At 35.4% G+C, this 17,675-nt stretch overlaps 1 protein-coding gene across 1 annotated transcript in view; it reads left to right on the forward strand.

Annotated features, from left to right (window-relative positions):
* The window catches only part of SPINK5 (serine peptidase inhibitor Kazal type 5), a 92,076-nt gene that overhangs the window by 12,421 nt on the left and 61,980 nt on the right, over positions 1–17,675 (forward strand). The window contains exons 2-4 of the mRNA XM_059416367.1: positions 1,381–1,406; positions 4,784–4,911; positions 6,601–6,673. Coding sequence (XP_059272350.1) covers positions 1,381–1,406; positions 4,784–4,911; positions 6,601–6,673 — 227 coding nt within the window. The remainder of the gene's footprint in view (positions 1–1,380; positions 1,407–4,783; positions 4,912–6,600; positions 6,674–17,675) is intronic.

Here is a 17,675-nt window from a genome sequence, read left to right on the forward strand (position 1 = left end):
CTGTTAGGAATTATATATATTGTGCGTATATATGATACTAAGCATACCAATTCATACTGATAGGAATTATGTATATAATATTTAAAACTTAGATGTATATTTTATAAATAATAATGCTATATTTATAAACTATTAAAATTTAATCATCTATTCTTATTTTAAAGTAGTAGTGCCTTCTAGCGCATTTTATTTCTGTGTTCTGCAATCCTAAGTTGATTAAAAGCATTTCCCCTGGGCACCTGGGTGGCTCAGTGGGTTAAAGCCTTTGCCTTCGGCTCAGGTCATGATCTCAGGGTCCTGGGATCAAGTCCCGCATTGGGCTCTCTGCTCAGGAGGGAGCCTGCTTCCTCCTCTCTCTGCCTGCCTCTCTACCTTCTTGTGATCTGTCTCTGTCAAAGAAATAAATAAAATTTAAAAAATTTTTTAAAAAAAGCATTTTCCCTAAAAGGTAAGATACTTTTGTGGGAAGTAGAAGGTAACTTTTTGTATTTGTTATTTGAATTTGAAGGGAACATTAATTTCCTAGACTCAGTCTTGCTCTGAAGCATTTGTATTTTTTTAGAAGATTTTTCAAATTTATTTAACAGAGAGAGGGACAGCGAGAGAAGGAACACAAGCAGGGAGACTGGGAGAAGGAGAAGCAGGCCCCCCACCAAGCAGGGAGCCTGATGTGGGAGTTGATCCCGGGACTCTGAGATCATGACCTGAGCTGAAGGCAGATGGCTAACCAACTGAGCCACCCAGGCTCCCTGAAGCATTTGTATTTTTAAAAGAAAATCTCAGAGATGGAGCATCATGAGATCATTATACATAAATGATGCCCACTTTCCTAAAATAAGTATATAAGTACAAAAGGGAGTCTGTTAATGAGAGAGTATAATAGCCTATGATTTTAATTATTCTTAATGTTTGTCAGATCTCTAAGTTTTGTAGCTGTAATGAGGAGAGAGGGTTGTAAGAATTCAGAAACTTTCATTTTATGTACATATCTGATATAAACTTTATGCTACATTATACTTTTAAATTATAATTGACATGATACATTTATTGTATTATAATTTTAAAAGAGTTCTACCATACTTTGCTGTGAAAGGATCTCTTTGAAATTAGATATTTTGAAGAGGGTAAGAAAGTACCTGACTACTATTTTCCAAAGTAATTAGACTTTTATGAGTGACTAGACCTCTGTGAGTACATGTACTGATTTCCTGGTGAAGTGCCCTCATTTTATTTCCATGGTAAATTTTAACATGTTCAAAAGCAATTTGTGGTTTTATAACATGTAGTCATTAAAATAAGCAAGGCACATCACTGAGTGAATTGTTTATTTGTTGAATAGTTTACATTCCCTTAACTTTGGTTTCTGTATTTTTGTCCCAGATGCCGCCAGTGAGGATGAAAATCAGGTTAGTCCTGCTTTTTCTGTTCATTGAAACCATTCCAAAATCTCTAAAGAAAAACGGCCTATGGCCAACACCTTCACATTAATAATACAGACATATTATACTGATAGGCACTAGTAGCTTTTGTTAAAAACACAGAAACAGGTCTTTATGAAGGAAGACATGAATCACACACAGACACACAAACACACATGTACATCAATGTATTAATGATGATGGATGTCTGCAAGATGCAATCTACCATGTTAAAGGAGTGCTTTCAAATTCCATAAACAAACCAGTGAATTAGTATTGTTTGACTTAATAGCTGAAAAAGTCATGACAGACATAGAAAGCAAAAATAAATGTCCTTGTGGTCGTTGTGTATAAAGGGGTTGTCTGTACCTTGTATATAGTCAGTGTATATATATCATTCAGTAAACATTTACTAAGCATCTATCATTTGTCAGACCCTGTGTGAGTTGTCAAGGATATTGGAAAATAAAGATAAATAGGCAAGAATTCTCCCCTTGTGGAGCTTACATATTAGTGAAGGGAAACAGATAAGTTAGTAAGTAAATTAGTAAAATATATAGAACATTAAATGATGATTAATGTTAGGAGGAAAATGAACCAGAATGGAAGATAGGAATTTCTGGGGATGGAGGTGGTATCAATACTTTAGAACACTCAAGTACGTTTTCTCTGAAAAGATAGTATTAGACCAAGGATCTGAAGGTAAAAAGTCCTGCAGATTTTTGCAGGTGACAGCAGATCAGGGAGAAGAATTTGTAATGGCCGAGGACTTGAGTCAGGAGGGTGTGTAGCCAACTATTAGAGGTCTTTTGTTTGAACAATAAAAGTATCATTTTCTTATAGAAGTTAATTTTTTTTTTACCTATTTGGGAAAAAAAAATAGACAGTGGGTTACATCCCAACCAGTATAGGAAAGAGTTTGGCCTTGGAGGGCTTTAGTTTTTCTGAAACCTGTGGAGAAAGCACAAACAGCAATAATAACAAAACAAAACAAAATGGAAACAAGCCAAAAGCTGGAAGGTGGAGTGCAAGTAAATACTTGCTGAAAAGCAATCTCCCCACCTCAGGATGCCTTTTTGGTGTAGATCTGTTCTTGTTTCAACCCTCTTTCATTTTTGGGTAATTGAGAGGACATTCCTTCTTTCTCAGGGAAAACCCTCCTCCTTTCAATTTGTATGGTCTTTTCCTGTTTTCCAAGAGAGTATGTTGGATTATTTCATAACTCAGAAAGCAGCATTGAGTTCTACCTTAACTAATTAAACTAATCTTGACCTTCTCTCTGGGTCTTGGTTGTCCATCTGTTAAAAAAAAAAAAACAGGTCTTGGGGCGCCTGGGTGGCTCAGTGGGTTAAGCTGCTGCCTTCGGCTCAGGTCATGATCTTGGAGTCCTGGGGTTGAGCCCCGCATCCGGCTCTCTGCTCAGCAGGGAGCCTGCTTCCTCCTCTCTGCCTGCCTCTCTGCCTGCTTGTGATCTCTCTCTGTCAAATAAATAAATAAAATCTTTAAAAAAACAGGTCTTTCGGGGCGCCTGGGTGGCTCAGTGGGTTAAGCCGCTGCCTTCGGCTCAGGTCATGATCTCAGAGTCCTGGGATCGAGTCCCGCATCGGGCTCTCTGCTCAGCGGGGAGCCTGCTTCCTCCTCTCTCTCTCTGCCTGCCTCTCTGCCTACTTGTGATCTCTCTGTCAAATAAATAAAGTAAAATCTTAAAAACAAAACAAAACAAAACAAAAAAAAACAGGTCTTTCTAGGAATTAGCCATTCATCTCATTGTGATACTGGAGAAGTCTGTCCAGTTCAGGAGTTATCCTGATTGGTAATGTTCTTTTTCAACGGACCACTAAAAACTATTAAAACCTTCATTCTAGTGTTCAGTGAATCTTTGTTTTCAATACTTTCTGAAGACCTGCCTCACAAGGGATATAATTCTATCATAAAAAACACCAGGTTATTCTCTGATTGTATGACAAATTTTTATCTAGACTATATAGAATCAGTTACATCTGGCAAGCTAAGCAGTAACTTGCAATGTGGCATTAGATACTGTAGAGTCAAGAGACTAGACAGATCTCAAGAGGCCCAGTCGTCAGTCTGTTGCCAGAAATTATTGCTGTGCTACTCAGATAAGATCACTGGGTGGTGATAATAATTTTAGAGATATTTTAGTAGGTCGCCATTGGCAAAATTTCCCAGGGCTGGTCTCTGATATTATTTATTTGGTCTCTGATATTATTTATTTATTCTTCTTCACCATTAATCATTCTGCAAGTGCTACCAACTGCCTCCCATGTTTAAGGGGCTAGGTGAAGTACATCGTTACCCATTTGATGGTAAGCACGGTTTAGGTGAGGATGCTTCTGCCTTATTGCTGTATCCATGAACCTAGGTATATCCGTGTCACCTAGCAAAGTAAATTAATATCATAATGAGTTTTTGTTGACAGACTTAATGATTGTTATAAAGATACAGGGGGCTGGATAGAATACTTTTCTTTTTAAAATTCAATTAATTAACATACAATGTGTTATTACTTTCAGAGGTAAAGTTCAGTGATTCATCAATTGTATATAACACCCAGGACTCATTACATGACAAGTCCTCCTTAATGCCCTTCATGCTGTTACTTTTTTGTTTGTTTGTTTGTTTTGGCAAAATTGAAAAAAAAAAAAAAGGCTTGCTCTAAAGGCCCACTGGATTTTCTAATAGGGAGTATAACTTATTAAATCAGTACTTAGTGAGATACTGCAAATGCTCCATTTATTTTAAGAGTGACATATAGCAAGTCTTCCGTAAAATATATTGAATTAACTTGTTCAGCAATCTTTTTGTGTTCCTTTTGACAGTAATTACTATTGACCTACTGTGTAATAGGTATTTTATATGTGTCATATTCCAGTAATAATAATCACAGCAATAATAAAAAAAAAAGAGGAAGAAGAGGGGAAGAGGATAATATAATTATTATCTACCATGTGTTAGGCACTTTGAAAGTTTTACATACTTATAATATTTAATCCTCACAACACATATGGAACATATGAAATAATATCCTCAGTTTTTATAGATAGGATAAATAAGCCATCAAGAAGTTAATTTGCTAAGACTATTGGGCTTGTAAATATCTACCCTGGAATATAAGGTCAGGTCTTTCCATTTCACTGTTTTAGAAGAAATCTTATTAAGTAGATTCACAATCTCCAACAGACAGTCATTGTTTTTATTTGTGTTCTTCCTGTTGATGGAGTGAATGGCTTCTGTACAAAGCAGGTATTGGTATTTAAATAGTAGTGCTGAAGGAAGTTCTTAGAGGGTAAAGTCTTGCTTTGATGAGATTTTAGTAAACACACTTTTTTTCATCTTTTCCTTAGGAAACATGTGATGAGTATCGGACACTGATGAAAAATGGAAAATTATTTTGTTCCCAAGATAAAGAACTTTTTCAAAGCCCTGATGGAAGAGCCTTCATCAGTAGATGTGCCATGTGCAAAATAATACTGTGAGTAAACTTCCTCTTTAAGTGTTTGGGTTACCTGCTATTCTCTGGACTAGTGAGTGTATTTTTGTGTTCTGTCAAATACATTTTTCTAACTTGCAAACTTTAAATAAAAATGCTTAGCAGATCACTCTGACCCCTCTTCAGGTGGAGCTGGATAAGTGCCACCTACCTGATAAGATTTTAACAATCACACAAATGGTATTCCAAAGCATTCAAGAGCATCCAGGGCTAATACCTTATGTGGTACTTAATAGTCTTTTGAAGAAGCAGTCCCAATTTGAGTTTTCTGGCTCTGGGACAAAAAAGAATTCTTGGATGGTGTGTTAAGCCCTGACTCTGTTGTATGCTTGGGACTGAGGAAAGACCCCTGGGAGTGATGCCGAATTCTCCTTATGGCAGCCAGCCAGTAGAAAAACAAGCGGGACAAACCCTAATCCTGTGAGTTGCCAGTGTTTTTAAACATTTCGGATTATGCTAGAAAAACATAGTCTAAAGAACTGATTTTAGATTCCACCTCCCAGGAGCTCAGGAAGGGTCAGTTTCCTGGGGGTTTACTGACATCTATGCAATGCTCCTTAGCTTGATTTCCTTCTCTTTAATGACACCTAAAGGTGGAAGAAGGCTTGTTATCCATTGAAAAATCCTCAAATCAAAGTGTTTTCATTGGTTTTCGAAAGGAGGTCCTCTTTAATGTCTGACCACCATCATAACTTCAGCACTGATATCAAGCCTATACTAAGCTTATCCACATTATAATAATTAGCATTTTAAATGCCAGGCGGTATGTCTCAGGGGATTTAATTTGACATAGTCAGTAATATTGGGATAATGAAGCTGTGATCACATATGCTGCTCCTAGTGAAGAAATTGTGGAAGATAGAGAAAGAAAGGAAAGATTTAAGGGGTGGGGTTGGGGGGAGACCCAGGGCAAGCTGGTCTCTTGGAAGCTGAATGTAAACCAGCAGATGTATTATTTACTATAAAGCTTCCTTCTTGTTATAGGATGTCTTCCTAGGAGACTGAAACTATGAAATATAGTACATTTTGAAAAATAATTTGAAACAAAAATAAAATACCTTGAGATATACAAGGCAGGCTATTTATCTCTTTGAAGTCACTCACTCAGTTATTGTTTCTGTCACCTATTTAAATTATGTTGGAGTAAACTTGGTTTCTTAAACTGAAAAGGAGATATACAAGGCATAAAAGCTCTTAAATTTCTGAATTTGCCCTGTGGGACCTTACAGTTTAGAACGAAAAGAAGCAGATAGATTTTGGTTCAGTGCGAATATGGTATTTCAAAGAGACTCTTCCAATGATGGCAGAGATGGCTTTTAGAGTTGGTGAACACCTGGATGTTGTAAGCATGAAAGGGGTCGGGGAGCATAGTCTGTTGGTTGTGCTGTTAAAGGTAGAGATTCTTGCCTCCTGTAGAACCATGTCTGAGATATTTTTCAGCACTGAAGTAGAATCAGTAGAATCATTTTCAGCACTGAAGTAGTCTGAGATATTTTTCAACACTGAGGAGAGATTTATGGTCCCTTAGCTAATTTCTGCACATACCTATCTCCACATCTGATATACTAGATTGAACTGAGAAGAAGAATCAAAATTAAGGTTGGCATATATGCCATTATCTCCCAAGTTGGGAAAGCATTCTAAGCTATGCTACTCCCTGCTCTCTTCCAGGGAAAAAGAAGCAAAATCCCAGAAAAGGGCCAGCTATTTAACAAGAGCCTCTCAGACCACTGCCCCAGAAAAGGTGAGATTATTTGAAGTCAACTTGTCATTATTGCTTTCAAGATTGTGTTCGATTCTATTTAGAGCTACTTGTGTATTTCCTAATTACTAGGTCATACCTGTTGTGAGGCCAACTCCTTAGGAAGCTGTTGATGAAGCTGGGGGTTATCACTAGGAATTCTGACAAGTATTCGTATCACTCCAGGTCTCCTGGATAGTTTCTTCTCCAGTATCTTCTTGCTGTTCCTTCTTTCTGTCCCTCACACATAATTAAAACAATCAGTCAAGGGAGATGCACCCAAATTACTGTAACACCCCTGGTCTAACCAAGCTAAAATTTTCCCCATCAGTGTTACTTAGGAATGTCTGAGATCCTTAGCCTTCACAGTAAATCTACTTAACCACAATCTTTGCTTGAACCTAACTGGTCTCACTTTTAAAACAATAACACAGTCACCCCTCAAGTGGTCAATCACTGCAAATCCTTTATCTGAGCAAAAGTGAGCAGCTTCTGTGCTCTAAAAACATCCCTGGAGATCAGAAAAGTTTCCTGGAAAGTTCCAGTTCTGCCTTTAGTTGTCACATTTAGAGAGAGGCTCATTCAGTATGATCTATTCTCCTTCTTCACCCTCTCCTCCCATCTTTTTCCTTCATGAGAAACTATTCAGTGATGTTTTAAGATAGAAAACACAGCAAATGACAAACAAACAAAAAAAGAAATACACATACATACCAATTCTAACAAAACTATTTTGAAATATTTCTAATCGTACATTTACTGAATTTTAATCAAATAAGATTTTTAAGAAATAAAATTTTGGAATTCTAAGACAAGATCCTTTTCTATTATCATTTTATGCCTGAGTTATAATTTTTAACCTCTTAAGTCCTTATGATTCCTTGCCTTGCTACCTAGGAACATACTTAACTTACAAATTAAGGTAGTCCATATTTGACTGCAGGCCCTTGAGGTAAAATTACCTGCTTAGATTTTTACTTGTTTGTTTTTGAATGGTTTCATGTAATTACACTGGTTTTGTTGTTACTTTCCCCCATAAGAGAGAAAAATCTACCTATTTTCTCTGCTTAGATTCCTCACATGAAAAATCAACCTGATGTTCACTTTCAGAATAAGGTGCTCTACCTATTCAAGAATTTTCCTCCTACATGGGGCTCCTGGGTGGCTCAGTGGGTTAAAGCCTCTGCCTTCAGCTCAGGTCATGATCCCAGGGTCCTGAAATCAAGCCTCACATCACGCTCTCTGCTCAGTGGGGAGCATGCTTCCTCCTCTTTCTCTGCCTGCCTCTCTGCCTACTTGTGATCTCTCTCTGTCAAATAAATAAATAAAATCTTGGGGGGGGGGAATTTTTTTTCTCCTACAGACAGCCTTTCTCACTTGCAACATCAATTTCTTCTTCACTAGTATGTCATCTTTTCACTTTCTGGCACTAATATCCAATCCATCTACAACTCTCATTGGTATTGTCTCCAAAGTCTATCCCAAATATGACCTCTTTTCACCATTTTCATTTCTATCATCTGTAGTCCAATTTCTCATAATCTTTAATGTGTTTGGTCCATTTAAAGACTTTTACATTTTTTTTAACAGCTCTTTTCTCTGTTTTTAAAAAATTTTTTAAAATTTATTTTTTATTTTCAGCATAACAGTATTCATTATTTTTGCACCACACCCAGTGCTCTATGCAATCTGTGCCCTCTATAATACCCACCACCTGGTACCCCGACCTCCCACCCCCTGCCCCTTCAAAACCCTCAGATTGTTTTTCAGAGTCCATAGTCTCTCATGGTTCATCTCCCCTTCCAATTTCCCCCAACTCCCTTCTCCTCTCTATCTCCCCATGTCCTCTGTGTTATTCCTTATGTTCCACAAATAAGTGAAACCTTATGATAATTTACTCTCTTTGCTTGACTTATTTCACTCAGCATAATCTCTTCCAGTCCCGTCCATGTTGCTACAAAAGTTGGGTATTCATCCTTTCTGATGGAGGCATAATACTCCATAGTGTATATGGACCACATCTTCCTTATCCATTCATCCATTGAAGGGCATCTTGGTTCTTTCCACAGTTTGGTGACTGTGTCCATTGCTGCTATGAACATTGGGGTACAGATGGCCCTTCTTTTCACTACATCTGTATCTTTGGGGTAAATACCCAGTAGTGCAATTGAAGGGTCATAGGAAGCTCTATTTTTAATTTCTTGAGGAATCTCCACACTGTTCTCCAAAGAGGCTGCACAAACTTGCATTCCCACCATTCCCCCTTTCTCCACATCACCTCCAAAACATATTGTTTCCTGTCTTGCTAATTTTGGCCATTCTAACTGGTGTAAGGTGATATCTCAATGTGGTTTTAATTTAAATCTCCCTGATGGCTAGTGATGATGAACATTTTTTCATGTGTCTGATAGCCATTTGTATGTCTTCATTGGAGAAGTGTCTGTTCATATCTTCTGCCCATTTTTTGATATGATTGTCTGTTTTGGTATGTTGAGTTTGAGGAGTTCATTATAGATCCTGGATATCAACCTTTTGTCTGTACTGTCATTTGTCAATATCTTCTCCCATTCTGTGGGTTGCCTCTTTGTTTTGTTGACTGTTTCCTTTGCTGTGCAGAAGCTTTTGATTTTGATGAAGTCCCAAAAGTTCATTTTCGCTTTTGTTTCCTTTGCCTTTGGAGACATAACTTGAAAGAAGTTGCTGTGGCTGTTATCGAAGAGATTACTGCCTATGTTCTCCTCTAGGATTCTGATGGATTCCTGTCTTACGTTGAGGTCTTTTATCCATTTTGAGTTTATCTTTGTGTACAGTGTAAGAGAATGGTCGAGTTTCATTCTTCTACATATAGCTGCCCAGTTTTCCCGGCACCATTTATTGAAGAGACTGTTTTTTTTTCCACTGTATATTTTTTCCTGTTTTGTTGAAGATTATTTGACCATAGAGTTGAGGGTCCATCTCTGGGCTGTCTACTCTGTTCCACTGGTCTATGTGTCTGATTTTATGCCAGTACCATGCTGTCTTGGTGATCACAGCTTTGTAGTAAAGCTTGAAATCAGGTAACATGATGCCCCCCGTTTTATTTTTGTTTTTCAACATTTCCTTAGCAATTCGGGGTCTCTTCTGATTCCATATAAATTTTAGGATTATTTGCTCCAGCTCTTTGAAGAATACTGGTGGAATTTTGATCGGAATAGCATTAAAAGTATAGATTGCTCTAGGCAGTATAGACTGCTCTAGGCAGTATAGACATTTTAACAATGTTTATTCTTCCGATCCAAGAGCATGGAATGGTCTTCCATCTTTTTGTGTCTTTTACTTTTTAAACTGATTGATTCACTCATCAATGTTTCTCATTGATGTAGATTGCCAACTATGTAGGATATCAAGTCCATATGCGTGTATCTGTGTGTTTCTGAGTTCCCTATTCTGTTCAGATGAGCTCGTTGCTTCAGTAACTAATAAGGCAGGTCCCTTTTCTTAATTCATCTTTTTCCAAGTTCACTTACTTTATGCATAGACACACTTTTTTCCATATACTAGAAATAAAAAGTTTATTGAGTTTATGTAAAATCCAACATGAGTTTGGGAACAAAGTGATCAGAGATACCAAGAATTTAATAATTTGAGTTAAATTGACTTTTTGTAATATGAGCCTATCCAACTCAAGAGGACAGAATACCTTATCATTAATTCATAATCATTTCTGTCTGCTTTATGAAATCTATTAAGTATTCTCAACAGATTTTTATAATTTTTGCTAATATCTAGGTAATTTGTCATTTTACTGATATTTTGTTTGGTATTTTATTGTTTATGGTATTTCTATCTGGTTATTGTTCTGTTGATTTCTACAGGTTAATCTTATATCGAACAGCTTTATGATATCTTGTGTTAATTCTGATAGTTTTTTGAGTCTGTCATTTTTTTCTTGGTAGTTGATCACATTATCTGCATAATAGGAGATAATAGGTGTTTTATAACTCCCTTTTCCATTTTATCATTCCTTTATTTCTTTTTCTTTTCTTATATGATTGTCTAGGATCTAGAATTCCTTAAACAGTAGTGATGATAATGAACATCAGCTTGCCCTGTCATCATATATTAAAAGGAATATATCTAGAGTTTCTCCATAACTATACTTACTGTAGGTGTTTTATAAATAAACTTTAGCAAGTTTAGAAAATTCCTTTCTGTTCTTAATCTCCTGAATCTGTTTTGATCATTACCAAATGTCTTTTCTACAACTGTTGAAATAATTTTCTGATTTTTCTCTTTCAGTCTATTAATATAATAAATTTCTTGATAAATTTGCTTATGTTAAACTATTAATGTTTTCTTAAGGTAAATCATACTTAACCATACACATTTTTAATACACTGTTGAATTTGGATAGTATTTCATTTAGGAAATTTGAAACTTTTCGTAAGTAAAATGAAAACACTTCATTTTTCATTTTACTGGAGATCTCATTTCATTTAGGTTTACTCACTTCATTTAAGGAGGTTAGCAAATCCTCTATCCAAAAAACAAAAAAACAGCTCTTTCTGCTTACAGGTCCTGTTCCTGTACTTTAATAAAACCACCTTTTTTGCACCAGAAAAAAAAAAGAGAGAAAGAAAAAGAAAACACAGTGAAAAAAATCCCAGTGGAAACCAAATGCTGGGGTAGATGTAACTATATCCTGAAATTTGAATGCCCTCCCCGGTACATACAGGCCTATCTGCAAACAGTGGAAGCCTTATTAGCCTGAGGTGTTTGAGCCCAAACTGTGTCTGATCATTGGCCAACCACTAAGTTATAGAGATAAATAAAGAAAAACCTAGAGAGACAGTCTTAAAAAAATAAAAACCATAAACATTTCCATGGGAGACACATCAATAGCTGTACACTATAGAACAGCAAGAAATCAGAGAGTTAGCCCAGCCAAAGATGCAAATAAGCAATAAGACAGTAAAAAGAATCTTTACAGTGAAATCATTATTCAAAATGTTCGATCTTCAATAAAAATTGTGAAATATGCAAAGTAACTGGAATGTATGACCCATACTCAGGGAAAGAAAAGCCAATGGAAACTATCTGAGTGTCCCTGAATGTTAGATTTCACAAAGACTTGAAGCAGCTATTTTAAAAATGTTCAAATACTAAAGAAAACTATAGGTTGATTATTAAAGGAAAGTATAATGACAATGAATAAACAAATAGAAATTTTCAGGAGATAGAGATGGAGATAGACAATGGTATATATCTCAAATAGAAATTCTGGAGTTGACAAGCATAAGTCAAAAAATTGAGTAGAGAGGTTCAAAAGCAGCATTGAGGTTGCATAAGAAAGAATTACTAAACTTGTAGAAAGATCAATAAAAGTTAACAATAGAAATAGAGAAAAATATTGATGAAAAATGGAGCAACAGAGTCTCTGAGGTAGCAGGCATGCCAAAACATGTGCAATAGAAATATCAAAAATAAAAAAGAGATAAAATAGAACAATTATTTCAAGAAATAATGGCCTGGGGCGCCTGGGTGGCTCAGTGGGTTAAAGCCTCTGCCTTCAGCTCAGGTCACGATCCTGGGTCCTGGGATCGAGCCCCACATCGGGCTCTCTGTTCAGTGGGGAGCCTGCTTCCCCCTCTCTCTCTGCCTGACTCTCTGCCTACTTGTGATCTCTCTCTGTCAAATACATAAATAAAATCTTAAAAAAAGAAAGAAAGAAAGAATGGCCTAAAGTGTATCACACTATATTTTTTAAAAATTACTCATTACATTCAAGAATTTCAACAAGTCCCAAATAGGATAAATATAAAGCGATTGGAACTTAGGCCATCATGATCAAAATGTTGAAATCAAGAGAAAATGTTTGAAGTGGCAACAGAAAAATGACACATTCTTTATACTGGTTACAATTGATGACTCATCTAAAATAATGAAGGCCTAAAGACAATGGAATGGCGTGCTCAAAGTTCTTAAAAAAAAAAAAAAGTTTATCAATATTCTATATCCAGAGAGTTAATCTATAAAAATTAAATCATATAAAGAAATTTCCGAATCAGTGAAATCTGGGAAAATTTGTTGCCTTCAGACCTGTCTTACAAGTAATAATAAAAGTAGTGCATTAGCTGAAGGGAAATGACTCCTGGATGGTAACTTGGACTTACAGAAAGAAATGAAAAGCACCAGAATGATAAATATATATATTAATAAGAAATACTTTATAAATATACTTCCCTTATTTTCATCGTTTCTTTTATTTATTTTTCATGTAATCTCTGCATCCAATGTGGGGCTTGAATTCACCAAGATCAAGAGTCCCATGCTCAAAAAAAAGAGTCCCATGCTCTACTGACAGGGACAGCCAGGTGCATCTCACCCAGTTCCTTTTAAAGATACAACATACAAAGCAGTAATTACAGTGCTGTTTTATTGGGTGTATTGATAATTTTTTAAATTAATTAATTATTTTTTTAAATAAACGTATAATGTATTTTTATCCCCAGGGGTACAGGTCTGTGAATCGCGAGGTTTACACACTTCACAGCACTCACCATAGCACATACCCTCCCCAATGTCCATAACCCCACCCCCCTCTCCCAAGCCCCCTCCCCCCAGCAACCCTCAGTTTGTTTTGTGAGATTACAAGTCACTTATGGTTTGTATCCCTCCCAATCCCATCTTGTTTCATTTATTCTTCTCCTACCCCCTTACCTCCCCCCACATTGCATCTCCACTTCCTCATATCAGGGAGTTCATATGATGGTTGTCTCTCTCCAGTTGACTTATTTCGCTAAGCATGATACCCTCTAGTTCCATCTACGTCGTCACAAATGGCAAGATTTCTTTTTTTGATGGCTGCATAGTATTCCATTGTGTATATATACCACATCTTCTTTATCCATTCATCTGTTGATGGACATCTAGGTTCTTTCCGTAGTTTGGCTATTGTAGACATTGCTGCTATAAACATTCAGGTGCACATGCCCCTTCGGATCGCTGCATTTCTGTCTTTAGGGTAAATACCTAGTAGTGCAATTGCTGGGCCATAGGGTAGTTCTATTTTCAACATTTTGAGGAACCTCCATGCTGTTTTGCAGAGTGGTTGCACCAGCTTGCATTTGTATGGATAAAATATTTAAGATAACTATAGTACAAAGGGGAATAAAAGAGCTGTACTGGGACAAAGTTTCTATATTTTACCAGAATTAAATATTAATCTTTAATAGATTGTGATAAACTAGGAGGTATACTGCAATTACTAGAGTAACCAGCAAGAAAATGACAAATATAATAAATAAATAAAATGAACACAATAGTTAAAAAGACACCCTAGAAATATTTAACCAAAAAGAAGGCAGTAGAGGAGGACTAAAGAAGTAAAAGAGCACAAAATCATATTGAAAACAAATAGAAACATAGCAAATAAAAATATATCAATAATTATACTAAATTTAAATAATTTAAATATTCCAGTCAAAAAGTGGAGATTTTTGTCTGATTTTAAAAAACAGCTATAAATTATCTCCATTAGGTATTCCTTAAATCCAAAGACAGAAGAAGTGTGAAATGATGAGTGACAGCAGGCCAAATATAACATGAGAGAGCAAGATTTGCTACATTACCATCTGATAAAATAGACATTAAAAAAGGCATTTTTATTTTATTTTATTTATTTGTCAGAGAGAGAGAGAGGAGTGAGAGCAAGCACAGGCAAACAGAGTGGCAGCAGAGGCAGAGGGAGAAGTAGGCTCCCTGCTGAGCAAGGAGCCCAATGTGGGACTCGATCCCAGGACGCCGGGACCATGACCTGAGCCGAAGGCAGCCGCTTAACGAACTGAGCCACCCAGGTGTCCCTAAAATAGACATTAAGACAAATAATATTATTGGAGACAAACAGGGATATTTTGTAATACAAAAGTATTAACACACCAGGAGATATAACAATTATAAATGTATATGCTCCTACTCACAGAAGTTCAAAATGTATAAAACCAGATATTCTTTCATTAAATGAAAAAATAGACAATTCAGCAATAATAATTCGAAATTTTAATACTCTACTGTTAAAAATGGATGGATCTAGACAAAATATCAATGATATAGAATACTTGAACAACACTAGGAACTAACTGAAATATACAGAGTGTTTCCCCAATGACTACAGAAGGTACATTCTTTTCAAGGAACAATGAAACAGTCTACAAAATAGGTTAAATGCTAGGATATAAAATGTATCTCATTAAATTTAAAATAATTAAAATCATACAAAATATGTTTTCTGAAAAACAGAATTGAATAGAAAACCAGCAAGAGCAAGAAATTGGAGAAATCCCCAAATATTTGGACAGTAAGAAGCAGCATACTTCTAAATAACTGATGGACAAAAGAAACAATCTTGAGAGAAATCAGAATATAATTTGAACTGAAGAAATATAAAAATTCAATTCAAGACTTAAGAGCTTAGCTAAAGCATTGTATAGAGCTTTAAAAATACCTAAATCAGAGAAGAAAAAAGGTCACAAATTAATAATCTTAACTTCTACATTAAGAAACTTAGAAAAAGAAGAGCAAACTAAACCTCAGTCAAGCAGAAGGAGGGACATACTAAAGAATAGAGCAGAAATCAATAAAATATAAAACCTTAAATTAATAGGAAGTTAATGGACCAGATGTTGGTTCTTTGAGAAGATTAACAAAGCTGGTATACCTTTAGACAAAATGCCCTAACAAAAAAGAAAAAAGTGAAAGAAAACAAAATTACCAAATTCAGGAATGAAATATGAAATATCATTATATACCCTAGAGAAACTACAAGGATTATAGTAGAATGTTATGAACAAATGTGTGCCCCAAAAGTAGACAACTGACATGAAATAGACAAATTCCTAGAAATACATGAATTACTAAAAACTGACCCAAGAAGAAATAAAAAATCAAAATAGATGTACAGCAAGTAAACAAGTTGAATCCATGATTAAGTGAAAGAAAAGTTCAGATTTTGCTGGTGACCCCCACCAAATAGTGAAAGAAGAAATATTAATCTTGTATAGACTCATTCAGGAAATAGAAGAAGTAACACTTTTTAGCCAGTATTATTTTGATATGAAATCCAAAGGAAGATATCACAACTACAGAAGACTACTGACAAATATTTCTAATAAATGTACATAGAAAAATATTTAACAAAATATTAGCAAACAGAATCCACAACAACAACAACAAAAGATAAAACCATAACCAAAGGAAATTATTCTAGGAAAGAAAGGTTGGTTTAACAACAGAAAATCTAGTATACCATATTGATAAAGGACAAAAATACCTCATTATTTCAATAGAGGCAGAAAAGGCATTTAACAAAATCTAACAGTCATTCAAGATTAAAAAAAAAAAAACAAACCACTCTTCTGTCTCTCTTTCAAACATGAAAACACACAAACTCACATGCACAAAACTACTGATAGATAAAAACTTCCTCCGCTGATAAATGATAAAGCTTTAACTTACATCTACTTAAGGGTTAGGGAGTGAATACTTTTACTTTAAAGACTAGAAGAAAGTGCAGATGATTGCTCTTACCACTTTTATTCAACACACCACTTCTATTCAACATTGAGCTGGTGGATATAGCCAATATGATAAGGCAAAATTTCTTTTCTTTTTTTTTTAACAGATTTTATTTATTTATTTATAATTTATTTATTTCACAGAGAGACAGCGAGAGAGGGAACACAAGCAGGGGGAGTGGAAGAGGGAGAAGCAGGCTTCCTGCAGAGCAGGGAGCCCAATGAGGGGCTTATCCCAGGACCTGGGGATTATGAGCTGAGTTGAAGGCAGATGCTTAAGTGCTTAACGACTGAGCCACCCAGGCACCCCAAGGCAAAATTTCTTAATTAATTAAGATATTCTGCTTGGAACGAAAGTAATTTTTTTTCATTGTAGGTACATGATACTGTATATAGAAAATCCTAAGCATCCATAAAAAGAAGCTAGAGAATAAGTTTAGCAAGAAACTAATAAAAGAGTTTAGCAAGATTTCAGTATACAAATCAGTAATGCAAACTGCATTGTATTTCTGTATACTAGCAATGAACAATCCAAAAATTATTATCAAGATGGCAATTCTACCAAAATTGATCTATAAATTCTACATATCCCCTACAAAGTCCTAGCTGACTTTTTTTTTTGGTAGAAATCAATAAATTAATTTTAATATTTATATAGAAATGTTGGGACACCCAAGAGTAACTGACTTCAAAATGTATTATAAAATGAAAGTGAACAAAACAGTGTGTTATTGGTTTAAGGGCAGGCATAAAGATCAGTGCAGTGGAATGGAATTTATATTCTTTCCATTTATGGTCAGATATTTGACTGACTTGTCAAGATAAAACAAATGCTTGGAAAATTTAATATCCATAAAAATAAATTTAGACTCTTACCTTACATCATCCATAAAAATTAACTCAAAATGGATTAGAGTCTCAAATTTAAGAGTCGCAACTTAAATCATTTCTGGGCTAAAACGTAACAGAAGAAATTCATGAACTTGGGTTAGACAGAGTTTTTAAATATGAAACCAGAACCATGCTCCATAAATACAAAATTAGTAAGTTGGACTTCATCAAAATTACAGGCATACTTCATTTTATTGCACTTGCTTTATTATGTGTCTCAGATGTTTTTACAAATTGAAGGTTTATGACAATCTTGCATCAAACAAGCCTATTGATACCGTCTTCCCAATAGCAGTTGCTCATTTCATGTCTCTGTGTCACATCTTGGTAATTCTCCTAATATTTCAAAACTTCATTATTATAAATTTTTATGGTTATCTGTGATCAGTGATCTTCAGTGGAGAAGAACAATGAAATTAATGTTGTTTTCATGACTGCTAATGCAACATTCATTCTGCAGCCCATAGATCAAGGAGTAATTTTGACTTTTAAGTCTTATTGTTTAAGAAATATATTTTGTTAGGCTCTAGCTGCCATAGATAATAATTTCTCTAATGGCTTTG

Source organism: Mustela nigripes, chromosome 12 (genome assembly GCF_022355385.1).
Source record: "Mustela nigripes isolate SB6536 chromosome 12, MUSNIG.SB6536, whole genome shotgun sequence".
Taxonomy (NCBI): Eukaryota; Metazoa; Chordata; class Mammalia; order Carnivora; family Mustelidae; genus Mustela; species Mustela nigripes.